The sequence below is a fragment of the Aspergillus pseudonomiae genome (genome assembly GCF_009193645.1).
Source record: "Aspergillus pseudonomiae strain CBS 119388 unplaced genomic scaffold BDV37scaffold_106, whole genome shotgun sequence".
Lineage (NCBI taxonomy): Eukaryota > Fungi > Ascomycota > Eurotiomycetes > Eurotiales > Aspergillaceae > Aspergillus > Aspergillus pseudonomiae.
The window spans coordinates 58491-86468 of record NW_022476098.1 but is presented as its reverse complement, the minus strand read 5'-3'; the positions used below and the strand labels follow the sequence as shown (position 1 = coordinate 86468).

Below are 27978 nucleotides of genomic sequence, written 5' to 3'. Positions count from 1 at the left end.
CGACATCGTCAAAACGAAACCAGCATTACCTGCACTTAGCGAGTGACCAGATCTATCGTCCTCAAAGCTAATCAGCCCGGACAAGTTTATTAATCGTGATCTTAAAATAAACTCGGCTTACTTTTCATGTCGATGCTCAACCCATGCCGCTATTAATAACCGAGAAAGCGTGATAGCCAATCGACTCACATAATATTGTGCATCGGTTTTTCTAGCGCCAATTACTGTCACCGAAGAAAGGATTTTTTGGGATATTGAAGTGGCCTCAGGGGAAATGATGTGTGAGGCCAATTATTTCAGCCATTTTTGATTCGTGGGGCTGTATTGGTAGTGAAGAGAGATTATGTATTGAGGACAGGATGGCATTTTCTACGACGTCGAAGAAGCCTTAAACAGTTCTTGGTATCACACTACGTCCACATCTTGAGAGGTAAGCGCTTCACATTGATTACATTTCTCTCGCAAAGCTCCAAGTCACTTTATGAGACAGTGCAGAGCTTTACGTCCCTCTTAAAACGCGTCCAAAACTTGCTAGAAGAGCTGGAGGCGTTGTATATTGAGTTAGGTTCACTTACTCATACAGTGCGTACAGAAGTAAGGATTGACCTTTTAGTGTTTGAGATACCTTTGCAACGATGCGGTAGTGCTTGTAGGGAGTTCAAGCAGATACTTCTGCGATGCTCTTCGCAGTCGGGAATTAACCGTACTAGCTTTTGTGGTTGGGCGAAGCTGGCTTATATGGGCGACGGTATTGATGGTTTTAGGCAGCTCTTGTCAAGTTATAAGTCTACTATCGACATTGCTCTTACAGACGTGGATATGTTATTATAATCAACATTTGCTCTTCTATTGTCCTGGTACCCCATTTCCCTTTTCACTGACAGTGTACTTAGTTGGAGATCGGCCGTGATAACAGAAGAACTTGATGCTTTCAAAGAGCTTATTAAAGGTGCTAAAGATGGCTTTGAGGGTTTTATTGGAGAAAATTGATGGACAGTTGGAGTATATTCTGGGACAGAGTATATCCGTGTCTGCCACGGATGCGTCCGAAATAAATCTGACCAAGGCAGAGCGCTCCAGTACCGAAGAATGCCTGCAAATCTGCTCCCAGTTATCTGAACATATACTCCGGATTCAGCCCACCATCGAACCTGATGCGCAATCTCCTGATTTGGTGATCCCAAACAGTGTATATAGGCCAAGGTATGTGGCGTCATTGCGGCGCTGACCGGAATTAGTCAAGCCTTAATTAACGAACTAAATCTATTGCGAAAGTTAAAAAACCACGATCTTCATTCTAATCGGTTCAACCTCCCAGATTCCACCATTTCCGTCATGCTGCTGCGATTCTACCAAAAACTACGAGGTCGGGATGACTCCGATCCCTGTCTTTATATTTTTCCCTTTTCTCTCCATTCGATTATGGTTCAGTTTACCATTGCATTGGCACTGCGAAACAAATCCCAATCATCTCGAGAATTAGGTAGAATTAAATATCGCCTAGTAAACCTTCATCGGAATGAAAATTTAAGCGAGGACTATCTTGTGCACGTAAATCCAAGAGGGAAGGTAAGGTCGAAGGGAATAGATACAGTTCTCCTTATAGAACAGACAGGAGTCGACCTGGCTATGAGGGCATTGTACTGATTTATTTACACTGCAGGTGCCAGCCTTAACCGCCAAGTCAATTCCGGCGCCTCTGACAGATAGCTTATCCATCTCATATTGGGTCTGCGAGCAACATCCAAGCTTGATCCCGGAAACCCATCGAACAACCATACAACGCCTACTGTCCCAGCTTCACCGCATTCAAGCAGACAATAACCCAAATCCGGCAGTAGATGACATTCTGGCTCGTACTGATATCTCCCTTGAGCATCGTCGCGCTCTAGAGCATAAACGAGACTGGTAAGCTTGGCCCGATTGTTCTGCACTTTCACATTCCATGGTAACAGGGTTGGCTATTCAGCGACAGAAAGCCAATAGAGCCTGACTTAGACAATGAACACGAAGAAGGCATGACGGACCAAGCGAGACATCTGTTCTGTGAGGTGGTGGTTGAATACGAAAAAGTCAACCACAGCGGGATGTGGATATTTGGGGATAAAACGGGCCCGACGGTGCTGGACGCGCATATTGTGGCATTTATAGCGAGACTTATTGACATCCACCTTGAAGATTTGGTCCCTCCCCAGTTGCATAGATATGCAAAAGCGATCATGCAATTACCGGAATGGGAGACAGTCATGCAAGGGATGCCAACAGTCTGGAATCCTTCTCTGGGCCCGATAAATCAGCTTTAGACAGGAGAGTTCGCAATGCACTCCTCATGGATGCGCAATTGCCGCATTGCTCCATTTGCTCGAATAATCACAGCAAAAGCAGGAAAAACTCCGATGAAGCCGAAGTTCCCGGGCGGTATTTCCCCAGGGCCGGAAAAGCTAGGGCACGTGTTCTTGACGATAATTAAGCCAAGGGTATTCCTTCCAGATTTTGATAATAACGTCCATCTAAGCCGGCTTGTGCCCTAGCTTCCGCGTTGAAAGGCTCCTTGATGTAACCCCGGAAGTACTTGCGTACGTTACTGCGGAAAACGTGGACTGGATCAGTACCCTCCTCTTGACAGATCCAGGTCAACCATCTGTGGCCAGTCGTAACGTGAGTGATTTCGTCGTTATGAATAATCTCTAAGCTCTGAACACTCTCAGTATCACCCGCCTTGCGGAACTTGTCAATAGTCATTGGATTGACATCAAGACCTCGGGCTTCGTGTACAAGTGCAATAATACTGATCCGTGCCCTGAGATCATGAGCTGTGATAGTAGCCGATTCCCAGAGGCCGTGATGAACAGGGAGTGCGCCAAAGTAAGAACCCATTTCTTCTATCCGCGCACGCAGTAGCGAGAAGTGTTTGGCTTCGTCGTTAGCCACCTTAAGCCAGTCATGAAAGAACGCACGAGGCAGTTCCCGCGAGCCGCCGGGTGATGTTGAGTCCGTCTGGAACGTCGCAAACCGTATGCATATGTCAACGGCAAGATCGATGGCCCACAGCTCAATATTGGCCAGCGCATGCAGCATGGCAATTCGGCTTTTCAATGTACCGCCTTTTCCGGCCCTTGGTATTGCCCAGGGTTGGACCTCAGATAATCCTTCCCGTGGAGGTTGAGCGGGAGGTGAAACAGTTCCTCTTCCGAGAGGCATGGGAGATGACGACGCTTCCTTCTCAGTAAGCATAGAGAACAAATGATGAGTCAATTCAATCTTATGTTCCGGGTGGGCCGTATTCAGAATATGAGCACACCAGTCACACACTGTAGCATTTTCATCAAGATATTTAGCGGGACCCGACTCAACCTGCTGAGCCGGCGAAACTTCTGGTTGCGGGGCGGTCTTATTCTTAGACCCTCGACCTTCCTTCAACTTGAACTTTTCGCTGACAGGTTCGAGTTTAACCAGCGAGACCTCGGAACCGTCCTCTGTATTGTACAACAAGGTCACGTATTCGCCACGGACATTGACCGGGAATGTGCAAGCCTTAATGCCAACACTCGATTCGCCGGTCTCTACGTTGAAATCATACGCATGCCATGGGCACGAGGCCACGTATGCCGAGTCTTCGATATCGATCTGAGAGTCCTGCATAGGGCCACCTGCATGCGGGCATTCCGCCTCCATGGCGTAATAAGTCCAACCATCATCGGTTTCATTGGCCGCACGATCTACCTTCTTCGACGGATCAATTACGGGGAGGCGGAACAAGACCAAGCGCTTTTTGTCGGAGAGATGGGTGACATATCGCGCCTGAGTAAAGTCAGACAGCTGACCAAGTCGAACTACCACCATCTTGCATGTGCAGAGCAGGAAAGACGCCAGAATAGAGAGTGTATACAAGATGGTTGGTGGTGCGATTCAATTGTTGCCCAATGTGGGGTCACGTGGGGGTGTGTAGATTTTTGTCAAACCATCCCATATCAGGCAAAAATCTCTTTCATAATTTATTTTAATGGGTTTGCTCGCTGTTATATGTAAAGTATTGGACACATTACAACAACATCCGATGTGGTGTAATGGCTAACATCGCTGTCTCTCACACAGCAGCTCGGGGTTCGATTCCCCGCATCGGAAGTACTTTTTTTTTGTTTTTCCAAAATCGCTCCACTAATTTTTGCTGTGGAAGTATCTGTAATAATAAAATACATACTGTCTAAATTAACCCTAAATATACTATTTCTGGGTTCAATACTTAATATACTCCTGGGTGAACTCAAGGAACGATGTCGAAAGTGCTTACTAGTTAGAAGCCCCAGCTGTTCAAGTTGACATTTGTGGGTATGTATAATCATTTACCATATTGCGTACCACCTTCTTTAGGTGTACTTCTAGAAGTTCCATCTAGCACAATAACACATTTTTATCTTATAACCTAGTGGCTATATAACGTAAGTATTAACTAGGGGTTATGTAACTATCTAGCTGGATAAATGGCTACTTTATTATTGCAACAGATCGAAGCAAGCACTATATATATATTGACGGTATACAGCCGTTTCACTACTCCGATTCCAATTTTTTTCTAGTAAAGTTGTAGCATTCTTCTGCATCCGCCAGAAACTCGCTGTTCTCAGGCACACCTCTCCCAGCACCTTGAAACACTAAGGATCCATCTGAATTAATCCCCTGCGACCGTCAACCTCTTCGCCTTCAGTAGACGTTGCGAGCCGGGAGCAGCGCTAAGGTTCACTCGCCTACCGTGCAGGTGGTATATGGTGTATGGTGAAACCATTGGACTAGTAATGCAAGAAGTTATATTTGTGTCCATACAGATCATGAGGGCTGTACAGTATGGTCATTTACAAGATCTAATGTTGGCGTGGCTCTCCGGCGTAGCTCGCCACAGGCCCTTGGAAAGAATGGCAACATCAAGACGTTTCAAGTTAAGCAAACAATATTCGGAGTGTCGAAGAGCGATATAAGATTTAATCCAGCCCCCAAGTGACCGCTGAGAGTAGGCTGACTGGATCAACATGGGTACTAGTAGGCACCGGACTGTATACGTAATACCGGTATTTCTGCGGTTGAGAATAAGTTAGTGAACCACATATAAACCTCATCTGCCTCGCACCCGCTCTATCCTCATCTCTCCCTACTCCCAACATCCACATCCACTTTTATGCCAGTGCCAGTACACTTTAAGAAACTCCCAACTACCGTCCAGCGTGATGCGCACTGTGGGCCAAAAGATATTTGGAAGATTCCGATTGGACTCTGCGCCTAAACGACGAGCTCAACGGCAGCTTTCAACGACTGGCACACCCGCTAAACAGCCACGGAAGCCACATACCAAATCTCGCAATGGGTGCTCGACATGCAAAAGGGACCGGGTCAAGTGCGATGAAGCTCGACCGTTCTGCGGTAGATGTTCCAAACGCCAAGATGTTTGTATATATGAGAAGCCCTCTGGTAGACTTAGAGACGATGATGGTCTGCGAGGAATGGTCCTTTGTGACCAGTCTTTAGACAACCGAGCAGAACTCGAACGTGCAGACTGGCTCATTGAGTCTGGCCTTAAGTCCTCACTTATCAACATTATTCTGAATCATGGTTCACCACAGCCATTACCAAGAAAAGTAGATACCCCTGGCACGGCCTTGACACCAAATACACACCTAGTACAACACTTGGCCCGATGCATCGACACGTCATTTCAATCTTACCCAGGGTGCCAATTATTCCATCGATTTGTTTTGCCCAACTGTGCAGCTACTCCGGCGCTCATGCACAGTCTCCTTGCACTATCAGCTCGACAGCTGCAGCACCTTCAGCCTTCGTGCCGCCTTCATGAAAGAGCCTACCTTTTCCACACACAGGTCGCTACACGATTACTAAATGAAGAGCTCGCACAAGCTAGCATAGCAGCTCAAAAGCTGGACTTTATATTTGCTACATGCTTGCTAATCAATATGATATCTTTTGCAACAAATGAGATTGACCCTTCAAAGTCCTGGTTGTTCATGTCTGATAGCGCGTCCATTGACAATGCTCTCAACTGGTTCATGGTACAACAAGGCATGGGCTACTTGTCCAAAATTCTGAGTCGCAATCCTAACGGTAGTGTTTGGAACACAGAGCTCGACGCCGACACATCGTGCAATCCACTCTTTGTCATCAGCGATGACCTTCCGTCTTATTCAGACTTGGAACTGATACCCCAAATACTAGCCGACATCTGTTGCATCACTGCAGATAGCACCCCGGGCAATAACCCGTATTATATGCCGCTTGTGTTACTTTCCCGAGCCTTCCGAATCAAGAGCTTGGGATTCGGCAACCTCAACAGCTATTTATCATTTGGCCCACATGTACCGCAGTCGTATCGCGTGCTGCTTCGCCAGAAAGATGAGAGGGCACTGCTGCTTTTCATGCTGTGGTTGATGTTATTCCAGGAAGAAACTTGTTGGTGGATTAGCGCGCGCACGCGGAATGAGTACGCAGGCGTGTCGTGGCTGCTCGGCCGCAGTGAAGACGGCAGAATAAGAGAGGTCGCTCGAGATCCGACGACTTTTGTCCGACCTAATCCTTCTGGGTAGCTGGCTGTGTATGTCTTAGCCTGTCGGTTTACGTTGTCAATGTAATTAACCTTTTCGTGATGAGTAGGCGGACCACTATGCGTAACTTTTGCTCGGATGGCCATGAGACATTTTCTCGTTTCTTTCACCGAGGTACTTTAATGGAAGAACCAGAATGAATCATGGAAACCTCGAAGGAGCGCATCCGTGGCCAAGTCGAAGACGCCAGACGAGAGACCATGTCCCAAATAGGAAATTTTCGTATCAAGATGTGGGGCGATGAGGATCCAACAGCCGAAATGCTCAATCTTATTGGAGAGCCAACCATCTCACTCATATACTCCTGGCTGCATCAAACAATGTCCTGGAAAAAGGGTATGGGGACATGCATGGTGAGTAAGACAGAGAAAGCTATATAAAGACTGACATTTCCACTGCTGAGTATGCATTCTAGCAACCCACTTTCTCTGAATGTCCTATTTGCTCTACGCGTTCGACAACAAACCAACCCACAATATGGTCAACGTTGCGATTGCTGGTGGTACCGGTGATGTAGGAAGAACTATTCTGGAGGTCTTGCAAGCCTCTACCAAACATGAAGCATTCGTCCTATCTCGAAAGGTATAGGTCCCCCGTTCTGACAATCAACCAAGAAACTGACACAAGACAGTCATCGACCGTAGTCCCAAATACTCTCGTGGCTGACTACAACGATATCGATCAACTCGTCTCCCTGCTTGAAGATAACAAGATCCATACAGTCATATGCGCTCTATCTGTTGAGGGGAGCTCACTTGAAACGGCTCAGCTGAACCTGATCAAGGCAGCCGCACGGTCACAGGCCACGAAACGCTTCGTGGCAAATGGATATGCTATCCCTTACCCCCAGGAGTTAGTTATCTGACCTCTCCTCTCATATCACAATACTAACTTGTATTAGAGCCCTGGAGGTTTTGTCCCAGCTCAAGATCTATTTTGACGGATTAGAAGCGCTTCGCAACTCAGGACTCGAATGGACTGTCTTCCATATCGGCATGTTCATGGACTACTTCGCGACACCGGCCCTAAAGTCGTATCTGAAACCGCATGTGGCCGCATTCGACCTTGAAAGCAAGGTTGCCGCCATCCCGGGAGATGGTAATGTTCCCGTCACTTTGACCTATTCTTTTGATATGGCCAGATTCGTGATTGCATCGCTGGACCTGGAGCACTGGGAGGAGGAGAGCCGTGTCGTCGGGGATGAAATCACTTGGAATGAGTTTCTTGCTCTAGCCGAGGACGCTCGTGGTGAGTCTCCATACCATACACGAACTTGCTATCTATAGGCAGAACTTGCTAATTGAGAAGTAGGGTCTAAATTCGAGGTCCATTACGATGATATCGAGAAGCTGAAGAGGTTCGAGATCACTGAGCTGCCAGCTCACAAGGCCTTGTACGATCGCTTCCCGAAGGAGGCCTTCCAGTGTTTTACGTCGATTTTTGAACGGTTTACTGCCGAAGGCCAGTCTCACATTTCCAAGGTTGGTAGCTTGAACGAACGGTTTCCCGATATCAAGCCTCTTTTGGTTAAGGAGATGCTCAATACCTACTGGAAAAGTGGATGAGTTAGCCTTTTATTTTGCTGGCAGGTATTTGGGGGTATAGTGCGATGCGTGTTATTTGGATAGATCTAGCTCAGGATACAATTACTAAAGCGATAAATATCTTTAGTTCTGAGCTCGCTATAAATCCCTACATAGACTATCATAAACGGTACATAACATAATGGGGCTTTGTAGATAGGTTTTATGAGTTCCCCAAATCACTGTCGTTATGCGGCTAGGAAAAAGCCTCAAAAAGGAAGCCAGATTTTCACACTAAGTATATGGCTAGCACGCCTTTCGCGGAGTAACTTGACGATCGCCTTTGGACCATTTGCATTTGCCATTGCCATTGGTGTATGACTATTCCAGTTACGAACATCAGCCTCCGCAAGGTGTTGAAGAAGCAGCTGGACAATGGCGATATGCCCCTCGCGAGCAGCCGAGAACAGTGCCGTCTGAGATCGCCCATCCCGAGCTTCGATATTGGCTCCGTTTGCGAGAAGCATCTTGACAAAACTTTCATGTGGCTTTGAGGAAGCACCATGTAGAAGGGGACTGAGGCCTCTTGGATTCCGCGCCTGGATATTCGCACTGTTCTGTTGAAGCACTTTGCCAACAGCCTCATGACCACCAGAAGCAGCACACAGCAGTGGTTTCCAACCTTCCTGATCCCGCATCTCAATGGCGGCACCCCTCTCGAGCAGCACCCTGACTGCTTCAGCATGCCCTTTCCAGGCGGCAAGTAGTAATGGCGTCCGACCTTGCGGATCCTGCGCCTGCATGGCGGCACCTTTGTCAAGCAGCACCCCTACTATTCCTTCATGTCCTTTACTAGATGTTATCATCAATGGCGTCAGTCCATTTCTTTTCTTGGCATCTATAGCAACGCCCTTCTCAAAACTAACACTTTGACGATGGTCTCATGCCCAGCCTGCACTGCCCACCACAGTGGCGTTCGTCCTTCGGCATCTTTTGTGTCTACACTCACATCCTGTTGAGCAACTATAATCTTGACAACCGTCTCATGGCCGTCCCTGGCTGCACGCATTAACGGAGTTTGCCTGCCTGGACCCCTCTGATTCCCCTCAGCATCGCTGCGGGTCAGCAACAACCATACTATGTCTGTAAGCCCTCGTTCCGCCAAACCTGTGAACTACGGCTTTTATTGTCCGCTATTGTATGTACGTCGAAAGAACAATCTGGAATTCTGTACGGAGTACTGATGAGACCTGTTGAAAGTGAGGTAGCCCCTAAACCAAAGCTTATGATATTTCGAGCTAGTACAAGTTTGGTTAGCAGCGACGCTAAAGCAGCCACCGATTTATGCAAATAATTCAGGAGCACTGCCTCTAGACGGTTTCATTTGGCTATCCTCACAGTTTGTTGCACTGACCCAATGGTTGATAGCCACCTTAAAATTGGCAAATGTCATCTGGCGAGCGTATAGATATCGCTCACAGCTATGTTCCAGTTCCACAAAGATGAGATCGCGAGAAGCATCGAGTGGGACCCTAAAGGTTTTCAATTTATCGAGGCCTGGAGTTTCCCGAATGTTTGCTAAACACCATCCGTTCTCTGTTGTAGATTGCGCGACTAATCGAACTCACTAGGTAAATGAGGTAACATCCTGGAACTTTCGCCACGGATGTCTGGAAAACTTACAACTCAAAGAATGGTTGCAACAAACGGGGAGCTTCTCAATCCCTAGCTACCCCCTTTCTGAACAGCCGACTGGGGGTATTAGATTACTGATATGCAATTACACATTATTCGAGCGCACCTCGCTCGGGATGTCCCGGGAGGACTACAATTTAGTGGAATCAATGCTTGCCCTTCATCCGGCCACCCTTTCAGCGCTTGAGGTAAATGGTGGGATGTTCTCGCGTTACTCTAGGACTGGGCAACAGGGAGATCGCACATGTACGTCGGGCTGTCCTTCTCTGTATGTCTTGAAAGGGTACCACGAGCATGGCTAATAGAACGAAGCTATTATCCTCAAAGCGCCTCAGAAGTATGAGATCGCTAATTACATGCTTTCTCTCACACATGATACTTCATCACAATGGACCACAGCTCTCCTCGCGGGCGAGGATATCATCGATCTGTTCCCATCAATGGAAGACTATCGCTCCGAACGGCCATTCAGATTCCAAGTCCCCGGAAGAACCATCCGGACTAGTCTTGCCGAGTCTCCTGAGTTGTGGAACAATCCTCTCACATTGCCATGTATCCTTATCACCGATCACCTCAAGCGAGTACAACAATTCTGTACCGGGTCTCTGACCCAACAGGTCATGGTGATCGAGGAACATCTTGGGGTGACCATGGTTGGCCGGAGGAACCAACCACGTTTTCGGGTGCCGACAAATAGAACTCTCTCCAAAGATGCGGATATGCTGAACCTGGGAATACCGGTTGATAGATCTCAGACGCACTTTCTCACCGTTTCCATTAACTCGAAGCTAACCAGTATATTATTCACAAGACGCTCCCCGAAGTGGAACTACGAGGCGTCACAGTTTCTATTAAACATCATGAATGAGGCTTCTGGGGAATGGCACGGCCAGCATTCGCGCTATAACCAAATCAATGAACTAATTGAGCACAATATATATCTGGCCAAATCTATCGAGGAACATGTGCTGTGCCTTCAGGCGCGGATGGAGCTTCAGCTCGATGTGGTAGGATGGAACCCCTTCTCACAGTCAAAGATGTCCTTATCATTGACTCTTTGCCAGTTGTACAGCTTTGTGGCCCAGTCGGACAATCGGCTCAATGCACGCCTCGCCGCATCCACTGGGAGAGATAGCACCTCCATGAAGATCTTAGCATTTATCACGACTATATTTCTTCCGGGGACATTTATTGCGGTATGTATTCATTTCTTGTAGTGCAGCAGAGGATTGATTAATAATATTTCCTGTACAAAACACAGACTTTGTTTTCCATGGACATGTTTGACTGGAAAAGTGCCCCTTCCGATGGCAGCCGGGCGGTGTCATCTCAATTTTGGATTTATTGGGCAACGGCAGTCCCGCTCACTGCAATCACTCTCGGAGGCTGGGCGCTCTGGTGGAATTTCGAGAAACACAGGTACGATGTACATATGAGGGAGGCAGTACACAGAATAGACAAGCCGTACAGGCCGTGGTGGCGTAAGAAGTGAACGACTCGGCATACATAGAATGATAATGTGAACTGTATATAGTCTTTTCTTTTCTTTTTGAAAGCCCAGACAACCACATGCGATCGAAGAAGATCCTTGTCACCCGCCTTGATCGGAGCGATCCAGCTCGCGTTGATTATTAAGCTAATCACATACCATGCTACAGCTCTAATGTAGCGGCGAGAGTTCTATGTTCGTTGCTTGTTTCAGTGGAATATCAGTCTTGTCTAGTCAATTCTATTATTAAACAGATCTCCTGGCTGATAGATTTCAGTTACTTGGATCAAGCTCAAGATCGAGTGACCAATATGTCAGAAGGTTGCCATCTGAGTCCAATGTTCGCAAAGCGTAAGCGATAGAAGAAGGATGGTAGGAATCGGGCAGCGTGGTCAATGTTTGAATGGCGAGAATTAGGAGTTAGGGCTTACTATATCATACGTCCAGAGGGGTGGCATCCCGCTGTTCACCGAAGGGAGTCTTGACCATTGCACCTGAATTTCTCCAAGCAGCTGACATGGCCTCGGCATATCGAACGCCCAAGGAGACTAATGCAAGGGCAAAAGGATCTAGAAAAACCCCCATGTATTAAGGCAATCTGTACTGATTAGTGTCATCTGACAAAATACTTTGGTGTACGCGACGCCTCGCAGAATGAAGGACTGTATGATTTCGGGCCACTGTGTAAGGCATTCCGAGCAGAAGCACCAGGATTCGTGTTCTTAAGTTCCGACGGCGTCCGACCAGGGTAGTGACTACGTTGCGCAATAGTCCGGGGTGATGAAATTGTGGGACATATCTGTGATCCTGCCCTGTTAGCCCTCAAATTGAGTTTGGAACTCAATCTCAGGTTGGCTGGAGAGTCCTGCATGTCTTACTGTTACATCAGTGATGAAGCCCAACACATGCGGCTTCTTGAACTGGTCACCCATATTAATCTCTGAATGCCTCGGGATGCCGGTGGTGACATGTGCTTTTATACGACAAGGACTCCGTTGATTCGTGGTGAACCCTGGCCGCGATTCCGCGCTAATCATGTATTTTGCGGGGTACAATTAATTGGGGTACCATCAATTACTACATCCGGAACTCCCCAGGATCTAGCCAGCAAGCCTCGATGAGAGATTAAGATTAAACAGGAACGTGGGTCTTTCAGGCTAAAGGCTCGCAGAACCCCCGGGATTTGAGTTGTTTGAGCATATAATGTGACAGTTCTCCACGGGGGTCCTGTGTCTTCCCCAGTGAATCAGGATTCGAAGCTTGTGTTGAACCATACCTTGGCGTATCTTCTCCTGGTCTCCTTTCTCACCTTAGCCTCATTGTCGCTTCCCACTTTAACCTAAACCGATCCTATTACTGGTCAATATGCACTTCCACCGTCTCCTTGTCTTGGCCGCCGGGCTCCTGACCACGGCAACATCGGCACCCACCGAACTTTTCAAACGCGATGCCGCAGGCGTGGTAGATGCAGTGGCAGAGATCGCAGACAAAATGACGACCCTGAATACCACTGTGACTGGTTACAAAGGCGGAGTGCTCGGAACCGGAACAGCCCTGAAGATCGAGTTCCAGTCCGTGCAACTCAGCCACGCCCTCAAAGATGCCATCTCGACCACCGAGGATTCCCAGAACTTCACCGGCGATGAGTCCAACAAGGTGGCCGCTGCCTTTATCGATCTGCAACCGAAGATCTCTTCGACCCTCGACAACATTGTCTCCAAGAAACCCCAGTTCGACACCGGATTCCTCGGCATCGGGTCTGTCTCATTCTTAGTGAAGTGGAACTTGCAGCAGGAGAAGGACTTGTCGGCGGAGTTGGGCAAGGCTGTTGTTGCCAAGTTGGCGGAGCCGTATGCTTCGGTTGCGCCAATACTGAATGATCAGATCGCTGCTGCTTTTGAGAAGGCGCTTGCTGCTTATAATTAGGTGTTAGGGAGGAGGAGCATGGCAGGGATGTTTTCTTTCTGGCATATTCTGTGAGAACCTATGATCTGGAAACTAGTTAATCGTGGAATTAGGCTCAGTGTAAGCATTCATTTCAGACAATAAGACTCTGTTGTCCCAATTCGGGCTCTAGCAAACTTACCAGTGAATTGTTATATCTGGTCAGCTGAGTAACATATTCCGTTAACAGAACATGATTCAAGGAGACAGGGGAACTAACGTGGTTATCACCGTTTGATAATTCGGATCATGAACTAATTTAATTGTTCTCGTGGCAAGGAACGTACAGAACCATACACAAGAACGAGAGGACCTCTTCTAGGACGTAAAGCCTATCCTTGGATGTTTACCAAACCCACCTTACACATCGACAATATGAATTTGGTTATCCAGCAGTTTCCAACAGCCTAGCCTAAGGCCATTGGATATTGGTAGAAGGTCAGGGATCAGAAACGGTTACGTGTTGCGACGAGGGCACTGTCAGCCCTTCTATCATTCAGGTCAAGTTGTATATACACGGCATTGAGCAACTGCCGGCTGTCTTCGTCATCCTCTTGCCTGGAGAAATTATTCTTTGTAGGATGATTGGCTTCTCCTCCGAGTCCTCCCTCACAGCCTCATGCCAAGTCCGTCGCTGCCAACTGTTTTCGAATATCATTACCGTTCCAGGAAGAGACAACCCGATACGTTTCTCTTCATGCAAATGACTCGCACAACTGTCCCTGCATCCTGAGACGAGCCTCGAGCGAGTCATGGCCTAAGGGCTTTTTCCACGATTATCCGACAATGGCTATGCAGGTGCATGGCCACTTTGGCCGGCAACGATTGGGCATTGACTTCTTCCGACCGAACCAACCATAGCTCAAACCAAATTGATCTGCAACCAGTTTGCCTGATGCAAAATGGCGGAGTGGAGTCTTGGCATCATATCGATGACATGAGAGTTCCTGTCCTTGGCTTTGATCGGGCGCCTAATTGTCAAGCGCAATCCACACGAAGTGATCGCCATGGCTGAGAGCCGCGACGCGCGTAGTGCAATTGATCTATTCCGAACTAATCGGATCACTGCCATTGGGTACGGAAACGCGAATATGCACCAGGAGCTATACCTGTTCCTAAGCTGGAGGTTGTCTATTGTCCTAGTTATCGCTGAGCGCTCACGATTTTGTGGCCAAATTGAAAGGCATGCAAGCGGTTGATCCTATTGTTACATACTATAGCATCTGGCAATCATGCTACTTGCCAAGACAGCACGGTGTGCTCACTTTACTGCACATACGTATAGGATGCATTAGATTTCTCACACAGCGCTAAATATCACCTTTTCTCAGATATGATCGTCATGCCGCGAGCTGGGCATTGTATGTACATACAACAGGTCGGGGCTATACTGTCTATCAGGCACACCATTTGATCAAATACGACAGTCGATCAACATCCTCTCTGTAAGTCTGTTCAAGCTGTACTAATAATATACATCTGTTATGAGACATTCACGTCTCCCCAAATCTATATAAGGGAGGTCTTCTCCCCTGAGCACGACATTCATCTCATCTATAGCAACATCAGCAAAGCACAGCTCCCAACCAGCCAACCACCCAACCTTCTTTGAACATATCTATATACTACCAATTCTTCCCTCAAGATGAAGTTCATCTACACCGTCCTCCTTGCCGCCGTGACCGCCACGGCCACTGCGCTCCCAGAACGCCTGGAGACCCGTGTCTGCGGTAGCCCCATGTGCAGCAACTATGTTGCCTTGGGTGCTGCCAATTGCCCACTCGATTGCATGTGGGGAGACTGCACCAAGTACCACTGCGAGCAGGAGGGCTATGATGTAAGTGTCTAGAGTGGTATAAAGGACCTGAGTTGTACATTGCTGACGTGGGTCTAGGTTATCTGTGGAAAGAACGGAGACAGCTGTGTTAAGGTCTGATGCGATGGAGGGTGGAGCGACTTGAGGGGAGGAGGGTTGGGTACACCGTGATGCGAGACGGAGGTTGTTATGTTTGGGATGATTTGTTGTTTAGAACGATGTTACTTCCTGCTGTCCTTACTTAGAAGAATGATGAGGGTTCGATATATCATATAACTTGTTCTCTACGGCAGTGCTTACATCGAGCTAGCTGGAGTAATCTCCCAGTGAAGCAGTCTATTTACTGTACAATCAAGCTTCGGTCGAGGAGCAGGTGAGTCCAAGAATAGGTATCATAGTTTAACAGTCAGTCTTGACGACGAAGCTGCATAATCGGGGTGGTTTGCTTTGGATCCAGGCCAATAGTAGTCTAGGTGTTAAATATGAAGTACAGTAAGGCCATTATCCTAAATAGTAGCCCAGTTCTCTCACTAGTTGAGATTCTCCATTCTCTAGTGATTAACTCCACAGCCACCATCTCACAAACGACTGTTGTTCGATCGCACCACCTTTTCTAGCCTCAAGGCACTGCAAAACTTAGTCTACTATATCGTGTTTTCTTGTCCTCTTCTTGAACGTAATAATGATGTATAATTTCTTTCACATGTAGATAAATTGGCGATAGAGGGCTGATCTATGTTCCTGAGGTTTGCCTGCCGACCTTGACAATCAAGAGTAACTAAGCTGAGAATACCCAAGACGATGAAAGGTTTTGAAGCCATGTCCGTTAACCACTTGAAAATCCTCCGTTAATTTGATTCTGTACCAGCTTTCTATTTTTCAACAGCTTTGCCCCCAGTGATTGTTGATCGGATTCCCTATGTGTCCCTGGTTTTATTCAACACAAGTATTAGCTTTTTCGAATGTAGCTGTAACATATAACAGAGTGGAGTCGTACTACATATGTTATTTTAGAATACAATCAAAACTTAGTTAGGGTCTGGATCACTCGAAATACAAACCTAATTGCTGATTCCGGGTTCGACTGAGACACTCAGCAACCACGGAATAAATAGCTTAATTATACAACACAAAGGTAGTTGGATCACTGAATGAAGCGTTGCTCTGCCAACTGCAATAGCCAGCTTGAGCTTCTGTTATGGAATTCTTCTTGCCTTGTGAACAAAAGTCCAATGCAGAAAGAAGATCTGCAACTTTATCTTGTCATTTGATGTTCGTGTGATGGGTCCAGGGAACGGGTACTAGGGCTCGTATTCCACGTAATTCCTCTCCTAACATCCGCGGAACTCCCATAATGGGAGATTCAGATCGACGTGTTCTATTGGTGGCGCACTGATCTGTACGAGGTGATCGCCGTTGCGGAAAGTCTCGATGCATTCATGTGGTCCCTGTTTCTTGCTACTTAAGACACGCTTCTTTAAGTGTTATCCGTTCCTCTTTCTGTCTTTTTCTCTCTTTTCTGTCCTCTTTCTTTTAGTCTTTGCTAAATTCGCACAATCGCAGCATATATCGACTTTGCCAGAAAGCATCTCTGTACTGCCTGGAAAAATATCAGCATAGCAAGTCGGACAGTTTAGCTTCGTACTAACGCAATTGCATTCTCATTCTTGTTACCCAAGGTAGCGCTCCCTGGTCTCTGTCCAACGAGACCATCACTTCCAATTCCCATCTCAAGGTCGCATAATGACTTGTTGGTGCAGAAGATCAAAACCAAGTAAAGTGTCAGACACCATGTCTCCCCCAAGTGAAATGGAGAATACCAGGTCGATACTGCAGAGCCTATTAGCGGAATGCGACGAACTAGTAGAAGAGAACAGATGGGCCGAAGCGCGAGAGAAACTGGACCAGGCCATCCAGCTATCAGCGCAGCAGCTGGGGCCCGACCATGAGGACACGCTAGACACAAAGGCGATTCTTGCCTACCACCTCCGAAGGCACGGTGGGTGTCAGGAGGCCGAGACGATAGATCGCGAAGTGCATGCTGCTCGTGTGAGGGTCTGTGGACAGGACCATGCTGAGACGGCTAAAGCATTAAATAATATTGCGCTGGATCTTAAGGGCCTTGCTAGGTTCGATGAGGCGTTTGATCTTGAGGAGCAAGCGTTGGACATATTTATGAAAGTGGAAGGGGAGAATTCCCGAGCGACGCAGACGAGCATGAATAACTTGGCGAATAGCTATCACCAGCAGGGGCGTTTTGACGACGCCGCCAGGTTGCATGAGAAGACACTGGAGCTTCGCATGAAGACACTGGGTCGAGACCACTTTGAAACAATCATGGCTATGGATCTGCTTGGTGTTGACTGTCGAGAGCTGGGTCAGGTGCAGAAAGCTGCGAGGTACCAGGAGGAAGCGCTCGAGCTTGCAACAAACAGTCTGGGGGAAGCAAATGAGACCACGATTCGCTGTTCGATGAACCTAGCATCAACGTACCAGAAATTCGGGACGGCCGATGGACAGCAGAAGGCATTAACCTTGCTGGAGCGGGCTCTGGAGTCATCCCGCAGGGCCCTTGGTGAAGAAAGTCCGGAGACGGTGGGCAGCATGAACAATCTCGCTGTGGCGTATGTCAGAGCGGACAGACTAGACGACGCTTACCCCCTGCTGAAGGAAGCTTATGATATTAATCGAAAGTCTCTGGGGCCAGATCATCCGAAAACCCGAGCTGCGGAGGGTAACTATAACTATGTTATGGAGAAACTGGGGTTAACTCAGGCTAGCGTATTTGGAGTCTGAATATTGGATTGTCTTCTTTGACTGCAAGATAGATCGAATAGGGGATATTGGCAGCCCTATTTGAATACAAAAACCAGAATTTTACATTGTTATCAGAGCACAATATATTCAACCGTGGCGGATAACTATTCTAGCAGCTTCCTTGGGGTTATCACAATGTAGAGGATACGTAGAGCACATAACGCGTGGATTGCAAACAAATAGATTACAGCTTGGGCACATGAGAGAATAAAAGGTACTTCTATATGAGGCAATATCTCAATCTACTAAGCGCCATAAGGGGATTGTGTCACGGCGTCTCCAACGAGTGCCAGGTCCTGGATAGCAGCCAACCCATACTGGGCGACAGCGTTTGTCGATATCCATGTAGCTTCATCCACTGGAATGAGCACAGCGCTTCCATTGACACGCTCTGAAACCCAGGGCTCATCAGCAGTAAAACCATCCGTATTGTTGTAGAACTCCTTCCAAACTCGCTCAGCCACAGTCACATTGTTGCTGTGCTTCGCATAGTACGCCGTCAAACGCGAGTGGCCCTGGATCAGACTGATACCGCTGAACGATTCGCCATAGCGCGCCTGCTGCTCCGCCTTCGTTGCGCCATAGTAGTAGCAGTAATCAAGCCAGGCACTCTCCAGACCTTCCGGTGCCTCATCGCCCCAATACTCGAGCAACTCCGAAACAACCTCCGGCATACCGAACACAGCGTTCAAGTGGGAAATGGACACAACACCCTCATTGTTCGGATCGGTCGGGGGTGGGAGTAGTGTGCCGTTGCTGATGGCGTACAGGCCCTCTCCCGTGACGAAGCCGTTCTTGAAACTGGCGATTCCTTTCGCCGTGCCCGTCAGCTTTTTCTTGGCCTCTTGCCAGCGAGGCCCGCGTCGCTCCCATTCGATCAGCCAGCCAGCAGCGAGACCAGCCCAATCTGTCCCGAGAGAGAAGGCGACAGGCTTGCCTGGCTCTGGTGTCCAACCATCCGTCCTAACCTTCCTCTGCGGGTCCAATATTCCGTACGTCTTGTCGGCGTCGATTGCTTCTTCCAACAGCTCACCCACTCGCTCATCGCCACCAGACAAGTAATAAAAGTACTTCCTGTACTGAGGCTGGGCGATACGCACTTGCTTGGCGCTATCGGCGAAGTGCTGAACGCCATGTCTAGTGCCGAGACCTTTCCAGTCGCCGATGTGATACACATCTACCTCACCAGTATGGCGAGTCAATGCCTCCGCAAAACGGTAAATATCTGCTCGACCAGTCCGCAGGAAGTACTGCCAGAAGAACAAGTCAGGGGATAGCTCTGAGTTGTCCCAGGCATATCCGCCAACGTCATAGCGCCAAGTATGCCTGTCTTCATCGTAGGTGTGCATGATATCACCATAGTCTAAGAAGCCATACCAACGACGGTCCTCAATCTGGCCCTGGTAGAACTTCGCAAGGAAATCTAAGTGGTTTTCGATCGTCGAAGCCTTGTCATTTGATGTGTCTGGCAGTGCCCAGTAGGACCCAGCTGCCTTGGTTTCCTTGATATACTCAGGCTTCGGTACTAGAACTGGAGGCTCATTGATATAGTGGCCTAAAAGCGCCAAGTTGTCGCTCTCTGGAGTGGCGTCAAATGCGTGCAGGAATATTTCACTGGTTCGGGCAATCCCATAAGGTGTGTTGAATCCGGGCTCATAGTCTTCGTAAGTGATTTCGAGCGCATCGGTTTGCTTTTCATAGGTATCCTGTCCCAGTCCATCATGGAATGGTCTCAGATCTAATGGTGCTGCTTCGGGGCTATAGAGCCACAAAGTGATCTGACCCTTGTTAGCACCAGCATTCGTGATATCCAAGCCTGCAGGATACCTCTTCCAGAAATCACGCAGGCCAATCGCAAGTCCACCTTGCGTGGCACCACCAAGATAAGCAAGTCCGGAAGATCGCGTGCCGCCCGGGATGTTGATCCAGGCCTGGCCAGGCTTGGTTCTCTTCTTGAGGGTGAACCCATCCGGTGACAACTGGCTCAGCTTGTAATCGTTCCAGACCGGAATCCACTGCATGCGAGACGAGACTCTTTCATCCCACGTGCTGATGTTGGGGGTTACTTTTCCTTCATATTGCGCCGAACGGACTTCCTCACCGGGGTCACGACGCAAGCCAGTGATTCCTTGAACGGCCTCATTCAGATAACCGCCATCCACACCGGGTAGTCGGATGTGGCGGTTATACAGCTCCTCGCCTTCCAGGGGAACCTCAAATTGGATTCCGAGGCCAGTGATAAAGTCTTCTTCTGGCTTTCCATCGAAGACAATACTGTGAACCACTCTTATAGAGTCCGAATTGGTATAGAAATAAAAGCGTAAAGAGAATGGGAGCCAGTCATCGTGACCGCCACTACCAGATGTTTGGTGTTTTCCCTTCACTGTGACCAAAGTACGAACGGTGTTGTCCTTGCTGACAGTCACGTTCTCGATATTGCTTTGGAAGTTGAAATAGTTGATAGAGGCGTTAGCCCGTGCTGAAACATCCTCCGCTACTCCGGACTGGGTGTGGAGCACGAGCTTTCCATTTTCGCCAACTACCTTGCCACTGGATGTCGTGATAGAGCCCACAATGACATTTCCTTGTTTCGGGAAAGAAACCGTCAATTTACCCGTATCAACCGTGATCCCGTCGGGTTTATTGGTCACCTTCACTCCCGATGATGCGCTGGAATGGTTCGAAGCCGGGTGTCGCGGAGATGCCGAGGCGCTGACGCGATATTCGCTGTCAATGGTGTCAAGCGGAGGAATAGCGTGCCCAGTCCACTTGATTGAGCCATCACGCCAGTAGCCCGTTACCCACGATTGAAGCGGAATTTGCTCATTCGATTGCCCGGAAAGACTAAATTGCGTGTCGTTGGATCGGTACTTGCCCTGGGGCCACGGGAGGCCAAACGTTGTCCCAGCATGGTACTCCGGAGCATCGCCGACCCAGTGAACCTTGACGGTATCGGCTGACCTACTTTCCGAGGGTCGTGAGAGTGCTTCACTGGCTAGCGCTCCGAGAGCGAGCCAGAGAGATGGCCGTCGCATTGTGGAAAGTTGAAACGATATCGAGAGTACACCACCAACACCGAGAAGGGTTCGACTCGTAGTCGGTTATCTGAAGCACCGGGTAGAATTCATCATCTTATATACCCGGCATGGAGCTCCAATGCGGAGCTAGAAAGAGGCCAAGAACCTAGTACAATTTTGCATCTCGGTAGCGCAATGAGAGGAGCGTTGCAACCATGCATTAACAAGTTAAAACATGACATGGACAATAACCAGCAAGCTCGGACTAGTTTCAGGTCAAAAGAAATAGCGAGATACGCTCGAAGGAAGCGAGCGAACAAGAGTTCATACCACGACGTGTAAAGTAACATCATTGGTGGCCGTTATGTGGTTTAATTTTCCGTCGTGAAATTGCATTATTTCCCTGCGGTCTAGTGACAGCTTCAGGATGCCCGGCGGGCAGTGCTTGCAAGGGGAACTAAGCATCACTCTCTCCTGCCAAGCATTCCCCCCGCATAATTCGGTCCAAGATCACCCGAACGTTCTCTCTGGTTTGCCAATAAGCATTTCCAACGAGGACTTCGTAAGTGGCTTGCTGTTTGGAGAAAAAGGTGTTTCCTGAACCCGTGTCAGGTCAGTGCGGTTGGTAGTCTACCATCCCTAGTCATCAGCAACACGCGTGGGCATGGGGCACTAGGAAACTATGGTACACGTTTAACAAGTTCTTGTTAGTAAAGCTTGTCTAGCCATAGACAAATCCTACAATACGATTTTCGTCCTACAGGGTTGCGAAGAATATTGAGAGCCGTCACCCTGAGCCTGTCCATGCGATTGCAAGCTGGAGGGCAAAACATGAAGCACCGACATTTGGAAGTAGCACAATGTACTTGAAGGCACTCTCGCTGGCCAAGCGGATATTAAAATCTTTCTCGGGAATTTCGGATCAGCCTTGGGAGGGGAAGATGGGATTCGCCATGGGGAGTAGAGTATGAGAACGGACACGAAGCGGCTATTTATTCCTGCCATATTTGCCTTTGTCTATTTGGCTTCTACAAGTGAACCTTCACATTTTGATGGAACATGAGAAGGCTTGTGCCTTCAACAAACATCGCGGCACCTTGGTATATCAAATATTTGAGTAGAGGCCCACAGCTCGATCAGTTCAACTCCCATCCTTTCACCTCCTTCATCCGTGTAAACCAATCCCTAACATAAGGGAGTCCAACGTGGGGCCCGTATGGATCCAACTCCCACTGTGGGCTTGGGGCAGGGAGTCCTGTCTCTCTCAGGCACGATTCCCTCAGTTCCTGCATGGAGCCGCCTCGGTCGTATTCTGGGACAGGTCCTAGCGCATCCCGAGCATCCTTCATATTCTTCCTCAAAGCCTCAGTTTCCTCTTCACATACAGTAAAGTCCTGAGGGTTGACCACGACTCCATAGTTATTCCGGGCTCCGTCGATAGTCACCAGTCTCCGGCGAATCTCTAACACGACTTTCTCTGCAGGTCGAGTCAGTGGATCTCCCAGTCCGCCACCACCCCACGTCACCCATTCAAGCAGATCATCGGGATCCACGCGAACATGGTCGCATTTTGATGGAAGTATCTCAACGGGCGGATTTTCTCGAGACTTCGAGAATCGGTACAAGACCTTCCGCGAGCGGGAGCCCGGTTTACCACCTCGAATTCCCCATGGCTTTGTAAACCAGCGGTCATCGTGCAGACTGAACTCTCCGCGACACAGGAACCGATAGAGTGTGCGTTGCGCGTTGCCACCACGGTAGTAGCCGGGGCCTCCGCTATCTGGGACACTCTCGTTCGCTTCAATGCGCAATGGGTAGTTTAGTTCAATACTTTCTGTAGGGATCGACTTGATAGCCGGGAAGAGACAATGACAGTCAAGCCCATCGCCTGCATTCCGAGCTGGCACCCCACCGAACCCAATTTGATATAGCTGATACCACTCCCCGTCAGGCTTGTATCCAGAGTAGAAGAAATGCGGTGAGTCACTGAAGCCAGCCGCCGCCGCGTAAAGTTGATTCTTCTTTCCGATGAGTGCCTGCATCACATCCATGGTCCTGCCCAGAAGGTGTGTTCGGCAAGAAATAGCTGCTGGTCTAACGGGCTTCAACACGGTGCCCTCGGGGATATAGATGTCAATGAGGTCATGGAAGCCATCGTTAATCACGGTACCAGGTGCTGCTGCCGCAATCATGTAGTACCCGATGAACATCTTGAACATGGTCTCTGACAAGTAGAAGTTTATGCTGTGCTCACTCTGAGGCGATGTTCCGCTCCAGTCGAACAGCAGCCGATTCCCTTCGATCTTCTTCATCGTGCAGGTAAGAGCCCAGGGGCCAACCCCATGGCCGTCATCGTCCACGAAGTCGGTAAACGTGCATGGCTTATCATCAAAGTCCGTTTCAATGATTTTAGCCATTCCTGTGCGATTACGAAGAAGTAGCTCTGAGCATGCAGCCAGGTAGATTTGAGATCCAAATCGCATAGCTAGCTCACAAACCCGACTGGCGGCAGTACGACAGGCGGCAATGATTGCCATCAGGTCTGACCGGTACCAGTCTGGTTGACGTGAGTTACGACAGAGTAGGTCAACCAGGTCGGTGTTCATAACCCCCTTGGCGTAGAGTTTGACGATGGGTATCTGGACTCCGTCGTCGAAGATGGATGTGGCGTTGATAGACATGCTGCCTGGGACCATACCCCCTACATCAGTCAGATGCCCGAACTGCGACGCCCATCCAATCAAGCTACCCTCGAAGAATATGGGCAAAAGAACAATAACATCGTTCAAGTGCGTCACTGCTCCTTCAATCATGTAAGTGTCATTAGTGATGAAAACATCGCCTTCATGTATGGGTCCTTTCCAAGCCTGGAGGAATTGGGTGATAAAGCTGCCGAACTGGCCGACAAGCATCTTGCCATCTGCCGTGGTTATTACGTTGAACTCATCCTGTTGCTCACGGATTGCTGGTGACATGCTACAACGGAGCATTAGTGTGTCCATCTCACTTCGGATGGAGGCCAAGGCAGATGCCACAAGCGTTGGGATCAACGGAGTAGATCGAACTGTTTCCTCGGCCTCCTCGACCGTTTGATCCTTTAGCCGCTCTTGCTGGAATTCTCCATCTGGGCGTATCAGAATGTTGCCTATAGCATCTATCTCTCCGTAGCACCCGGGCAGGATCAGAGTATTGCTGTCCATTTCGGTGATGATGCAAGGGCCCTGGACACGTACGCCCTGGTAGCTAATCTTTTCACGATCCCAGAGTGTAGCCTGCAGAGTCTTGCCCTCAATAACGATGTCTTTCTTGGCCATCATGGCGTCAGCCGGTGGCGTATTACTTGTAGCGCTGTTAGACCGAGGAAGTTCAATGCTTGGGGAGGCGTCAACAGCGACCACCTCAAGCCGCATAAGTTCCAGTTCAAAATTTGGAAGACAGTACTTGAATTGCTGCTCATGCAGCTGGTCGAACTTTTCCTGTAATAGTTCTTTCCAAGGCTCATCATCAAGGGATAGGTCGTCGCGCTGTAAGTCCACGGTCAAGTTCAAAGCCTGGCCCTTATACCTGAGGTCGACGTGGTAGCTGATGTTAAGCTCCATAGAGTGGCCCCCGTTAGAGCTTTCCATAGTTGCCCTACATGCTGTTTCTAGCTCATCAAACCGGGCCTTCACCTCCCAGGGCAGTGTCACGGAGAGCAAACGGATGTATGACGATGACTGGGAATGGCTCAGCCGGGTGGTAGCATCCCCAAGCGCACATAGGGTGCCCGGCGACGGAGGGACGATGACTGGCCACGCTCCAAGAAGCTTTCCTACTGCGTTGGCATGCAGTGGCCCGGCACCACCAAATGCAACGAGGGCAAAGTCCTTGGGGTCATAACCCTGCTCAACAGACACCAAGCGCAATGCCCCGTACATGGTTTCGTTAACGAGGTTTATAATATCTTCAGCCGTCTGGGTGACGGTGAGCTTCATTTGAGAAGCAATGGTCTCAACAGCGGCGACTGCAGCCTCAGCATCGAGCGTGAATTCACCTCCCAGCAGCTTCTCCGGCAGGTATCCCAAGACTAAATTCGCGTCTGTAACAGTGGCTTCGACTCCTCCTTTGCGATAACAGGCCGGTCCTGGACTTGCACCTGCACTCTCTGGCCCGACTCTCATCGTTTCCGTGATGTTCATATACTTGGCCATAGAACCTCCTCCAGCCCCGACCGTCCGAATATCTACAGCAGGCGAGCGAACAGTCAAGTCTCCCACCACTGTCTCCCGACGGAGGCGAGGCTTTCCCTGATATATCAAAGCGCAGTCCGTTGACGTTCCACCCATATCGAACGTGATAAGATTTTTGTACGGCGTATTGCGAGTTACAACGTCTGCGACACCCTGAACACCTCCTGCTGGGCCAGACATCAGGATATTGACAGGAAGCTCGCCGGCCAAGTCCAGACTGGTCAGACCACCATCCGACTTAAGGATACGGATCGTGTCCCCATCCTCTGCCAGCAGATCCCGCAGGTTGCCGAGGTAGCTTTGTACAACCGGCTTGACGAGAGCATTGGTACAAGTTGTCACCGTCCGCTCATACTCCCCGACCTCCCGAAGGACATCGCCAGAGCAGATAATCGTAATATCAGAACCGAGCTCTTCACGGACGATGTCCGCTACCAATAATTCATGCGCATTGTTACCATGAGAGTTGAGTAGCGAAATCGCCACAGCCTCTGGTCGGTCTTCCCTCCATGTCCTCAACTCCGCACGCAGCGCGGCCTTATTCACGGCAAGAACTGATTCGCCATTCACAGACATGCGCTCTTGACATTGAATCACACGCTCGAGGGGCACGATCGGCTCCGGCGGAGTGTAATGTAACCAGGCACCGAGACCTCCGGGAATTTGGGAGCGACGAACAGCCAAGATATCTTTATGACCTGCAGTGACGATCAGGCCGGTCCGTGCGCCTTTGCCTTCTAGAACAGCGTTTGTGGCGGTGGTTGTGCCATGGTGGATGAATTGGAATTTCCCGTCCCAGGAGTAGCGGTCTTTGAGTTGCTGTCGAACTTTCTGGATGCCATTCTTGATCCCGATGCTTTGGTCCTCAACCGTCGTTGGTACCTTGGCTCTTGCGATCTGTCCGTCGGGCGTAAATGCGCATATATCAGTAAATGTGCCTCCTACGTCCGCTCCTAGTCGATATTCGCCATGCTCCGTGGCAGAGGACATTGTGAAAGCTCAAAGTAACGTCTCTACACAAACGGAATAAAATGTCTCAGCGACCCTGCAAGGTAACCGTATTTCAGCGGATACGTCAGGGTTCGTTCGGACGCAGAACATAAGCCCACGAGGCAAATCGTTAATTATAGCACAACGGAGGCCTCGCACGGGCAAAATATGATAAGATACTCCTGGGTTTATGTTGAGGGAAAAAATTCCTCATGGCTGAGGTCCCTGGCGTATTCATGTCTCAGGGCGCCTTATAATTTCTGAGTTATAGTGTGAATGCTAAGAAGTTAGTTCAAAGCTGCCCTCCAATACTGCTGTTGCATACTACCCTCCTTCACAGGATGATGCTACTCTGGACCCGCTCTTGCTTGGTAGGGACACCAAGTTCTGACATGGTCAATCCTGGTTGAGTAAAGCCGGTGTCAGCCAAACCCACTCACGGCGGGGACGCGACAATCTTAACTTATCCTGACCTCAACTGCACGATCAATCGGCCTTTCAAAGAGGAGCTGACCCACAAGCTGAGCTTAGGCATTTTTCTTGAGTGAAATCGTTATGCGGCATTACCATATGGGCACCTTGGTAATTCTAACGTACCTGAATATTCTATACGAAAGGATACAGCCTGTCATATCCAGCGCCAGGGTTGTATCTAAGGTGGGGCGAGAGAGAATAAGCGCAATCCATCGTGTCACCCACTTTCGGAAATCCAAAAATCCATCGACTTTTCAGGCCTTCCATCTCAGTATTCATAAAGTAATAGTGCTTCTCTTGGACTGGCCAAGTACAGTGGTGCGCGGTATTCGAATTTGTTTTCTGTCTGCTGTGAATATAGGGCAAAGCTGAACCCAGGTATAAATCCACTACGTCATCGCTCTAACATAAACAACATAAAGATCTACAGACCTTACAGTGCACGTAATTTATCAGTTTGCCTATTTTTGAAAAATAGGCTCTGTCATTTTCAATTTTTTTGGCTCTTTTCTGTTTTGTCTAGAAAATTAAAGAGACATTCAACTCGAATTTCGTGGTTCTCATGTAGAGCCCGAAGAAGCAATCAACCCAACAACTCATTGACCCAAACTCCGATAGTACCAGACTATCACATACTATGGACATAGTTCTAGTCACCTTCATTGTGACTTGTTTTCATTCATCAAAAAAATAGTTCTTCGTAGGAGGGGGACGGCGTTTTTCAGAATCTGTACCCTTCACCTGATGCTCCTCATCCGCAATCATTCCAACTACCATAGACATCACAGCGTTATAACAATCCACAAAGTGTTGATTATACCAAAGCTCTCCGCGTTGCGTATGTTCGTTATCTCCGTGATGAGGATATGATGACGTATAAAGTGGTGTCTCTTTGTCCCAGTCAGACCGAACGTCTTTCTTGACACATATCCTAAGATTCGCAAACATGAACTGCGGTTTTCCTTTCTCGCGCATCTCCTCTATCTGTTTGAGGGACTCGTATTTGCCCTTCGCACGCTCGTCTTCGTCCACTTGAGCCCCTTCGACCTCACAAGCCATAAAGATAAAATCATAGCTACCAGGATTGTCAGGAGAAGTTCGCTGAATACGGGCTTTCCACGTCCTGAGATGTTCTTGTATCCTGGTGAGGTACTCGAGGCCCTTGTTAGTTTCTGTAAAAACTGGAATAATAATTTCCAGGAATTTGTATCCGTCTGGTGCCTTAGGACTAGATGGCTCTGCCATGATTGCAAGGACGTGGAATGTTGAGAAGTGAAGGGTGAGTTTAGATGATGATCGGGTGTTGTAGAGCTCAGAGAGCAACTTACCCATGGTATATAGACCTTCCTGGCGGTATCTGGCAAGCGCAGTTACGTGCG

General features: G+C 48.7%; 10 protein-coding genes and 1 non-coding gene across 11 annotated transcripts; 8 read left to right on the top strand and 3 right to left on the bottom strand.

The window, feature by feature from the left end:
* Positions 1 to 1335: 1335 nt before the first annotated feature.
* Positions 1336 to 2691, top strand: BDV37DRAFT_275649 (uncharacterized protein; the record flags this gene model as incomplete). The annotated part of the gene is made up of 3 exons (XM_032085431.1): positions 1336 to 1569; positions 1664 to 1908; positions 2547 to 2691. 3 exons carry the CDS (start codon positions 1336 to 1338, stop codon positions 2689 to 2691), a joined length of 624 nt encoding a protein of 207 aa, XP_031936338.1.
* Positions 2692 to 3538: 847 nt separating this feature from the next.
* On the top strand, positions 3539 to 6587 carry BDV37DRAFT_275647 (Zn(II)2Cys6 transcription factor; the record flags this gene model as incomplete). Its single annotated transcript, XM_032085430.1, has 2 exons — positions 3539 to 3559; positions 5241 to 6587. The coding sequence occupies 2 exons, from the start codon at positions 3539 to 3541 to the stop codon at positions 6585 to 6587; spliced, it is 1368 nt and encodes a 455-aa protein (XP_031936337.1).
* On the top strand, positions 4054 to 4125 carry BDV37DRAFT_t207. The gene has a single exon. It is a non-coding gene; the product is annotated as a tRNA-Glu (tRNA).
* Positions 6588 to 7082: 495 nt separating the features above from the next.
* Positions 7083 to 8170, top strand: BDV37DRAFT_288012 (uncharacterized protein; the record flags this gene model as incomplete). Its single annotated transcript, XM_032088206.1, has 4 exons — positions 7083 to 7187; positions 7237 to 7457; positions 7507 to 7853; positions 7917 to 8170. 4 exons carry the CDS (start codon positions 7083 to 7085, stop codon positions 8168 to 8170), a joined length of 927 nt encoding a protein of 308 aa, XP_031936336.1.
* Positions 8171 to 9699: 1529 nt separating this feature from the next.
* BDV37DRAFT_275645 (uncharacterized protein) lies at positions 9700 to 12064 on the top strand (the record flags this gene model as incomplete). Its single annotated transcript, XM_032085429.1, has 6 exons — positions 9700 to 9729; positions 9760 to 10033; positions 10136 to 10830; positions 11138 to 11144; positions 11182 to 11267; positions 11966 to 12064. The coding sequence occupies 6 exons, from the start codon at positions 9700 to 9702 to the stop codon at positions 12062 to 12064; spliced, it is 1191 nt and encodes a 396-aa protein (XP_031936335.1).
* A 347-nt stretch (positions 12065 to 12411) lies between these two features.
* On the top strand, positions 12412 to 13342 carry BDV37DRAFT_290552 (cell wall mannoprotein 1 family protein). The gene has a single exon (XM_032088741.1). It carries the CDS (start codon positions 12678 to 12680, stop codon positions 13236 to 13238), a length of 561 nt encoding a protein of 186 aa, XP_031936334.1. The 5' UTR covers positions 12412 to 12677; the 3' UTR covers positions 13239 to 13342.
* Positions 13343 to 14799: 1457 nt separating this feature from the next.
* BDV37DRAFT_14992 (uncharacterized protein) lies at positions 14800 to 15241 on the top strand. Its single transcript, XM_032078956.1, has 2 exons — positions 14800 to 15093; positions 15151 to 15241. Exons 1-2 carry the CDS (start codon positions 14902 to 14904, stop codon positions 15190 to 15192), a joined length of 234 nt encoding a protein of 77 aa, XP_031936333.1. The 5' UTR covers positions 14800 to 14901; the 3' UTR covers positions 15193 to 15241.
* A 1640-nt stretch (positions 15242 to 16881) lies between these two features.
* On the top strand, positions 16882 to 17868 carry BDV37DRAFT_290547 (TPR domain protein; the record flags this gene model as incomplete). Its single annotated transcript, XM_032088740.1, has 1 exon — positions 16882 to 17868. The coding sequence occupies one exon, from the start codon at positions 16882 to 16884 to the stop codon at positions 17866 to 17868; it is 987 nt and encodes a 328-aa protein (XP_031936332.1).
* Positions 17869 to 18083: 215 nt separating this feature from the next.
* BDV37DRAFT_261896 (uncharacterized protein) lies at positions 18084 to 20044 on the bottom strand. Its single transcript, XM_032083367.1, has one exon. The coding sequence runs from the start codon at positions 19908 to 19910 to the stop codon at positions 18135 to 18137; it is 1776 nt and encodes a 591-aa protein (XP_031936331.1). The 5' UTR covers positions 19911 to 20044; the 3' UTR covers positions 18084 to 18134.
* A 1837-nt stretch (positions 20045 to 21881) lies between these two features.
* On the bottom strand, positions 21882 to 26731 carry BDV37DRAFT_261894 (Hydantoinase/oxoprolinase-domain-containing protein). Its single transcript, XM_032083366.1, has 2 exons — positions 26589 to 26731; positions 21882 to 26527 (listed from the first exon to the last, which is right to left on the bottom strand). Exon 2 carries the CDS (start codon positions 26123 to 26125, stop codon positions 22043 to 22045), a length of 4083 nt encoding a protein of 1360 aa, XP_031936330.1. The 5' UTR covers positions 26126 to 26527; positions 26589 to 26731; the 3' UTR covers positions 21882 to 22042.
* A 543-nt stretch (positions 26732 to 27274) lies between these two features.
* BDV37DRAFT_288004 (uncharacterized protein) lies at positions 27275 to 27931 on the bottom strand (the record flags this gene model as incomplete). Its single annotated transcript, XM_032088205.1, has 1 exon — positions 27275 to 27931. The coding sequence occupies one exon, from the start codon at positions 27929 to 27931 to the stop codon at positions 27275 to 27277; it is 657 nt and encodes a 218-aa protein (XP_031936329.1).
* Positions 27932 to 27978: the final 47 nt, after the last annotated feature.

Bases quoted from the DNA above. Each gene is read 5' to 3' on its own strand.
- BDV37DRAFT_290552 (XM_032088741.1), top strand. From the start codon at position 12,678: ATGCACTTCCACCGTCTCCTTGTCTTGGCCGCCGGGCTCCTGACCACG.
- BDV37DRAFT_14992 (XM_032078956.1), top strand. From the start codon at position 14,902: ATGAAGTTCATCTACACCGTCCTCCTTGCCGCCGTGACCGCCACGGCC. The intron at 15,094-15,150 runs GTAAGTGTCTAG...ACGTGGGTCTAG, and splicing joins GCGAGCAGGAGGGCTATGAT to GTTATCTGTGGAAAGAACGG.
- BDV37DRAFT_261896 (XM_032083367.1), bottom strand. From the start codon at position 19,910: ATGCAGTGGATTCCGGTCTGGAACGATTACAAGCTGAGCCAGTTGTCA.
- BDV37DRAFT_261894 (XM_032083366.1), bottom strand. From the start codon at position 26,125: ATGTCCTCTGCCACGGAGCATGGCGAATATCGACTAGGAGCGGACGTA.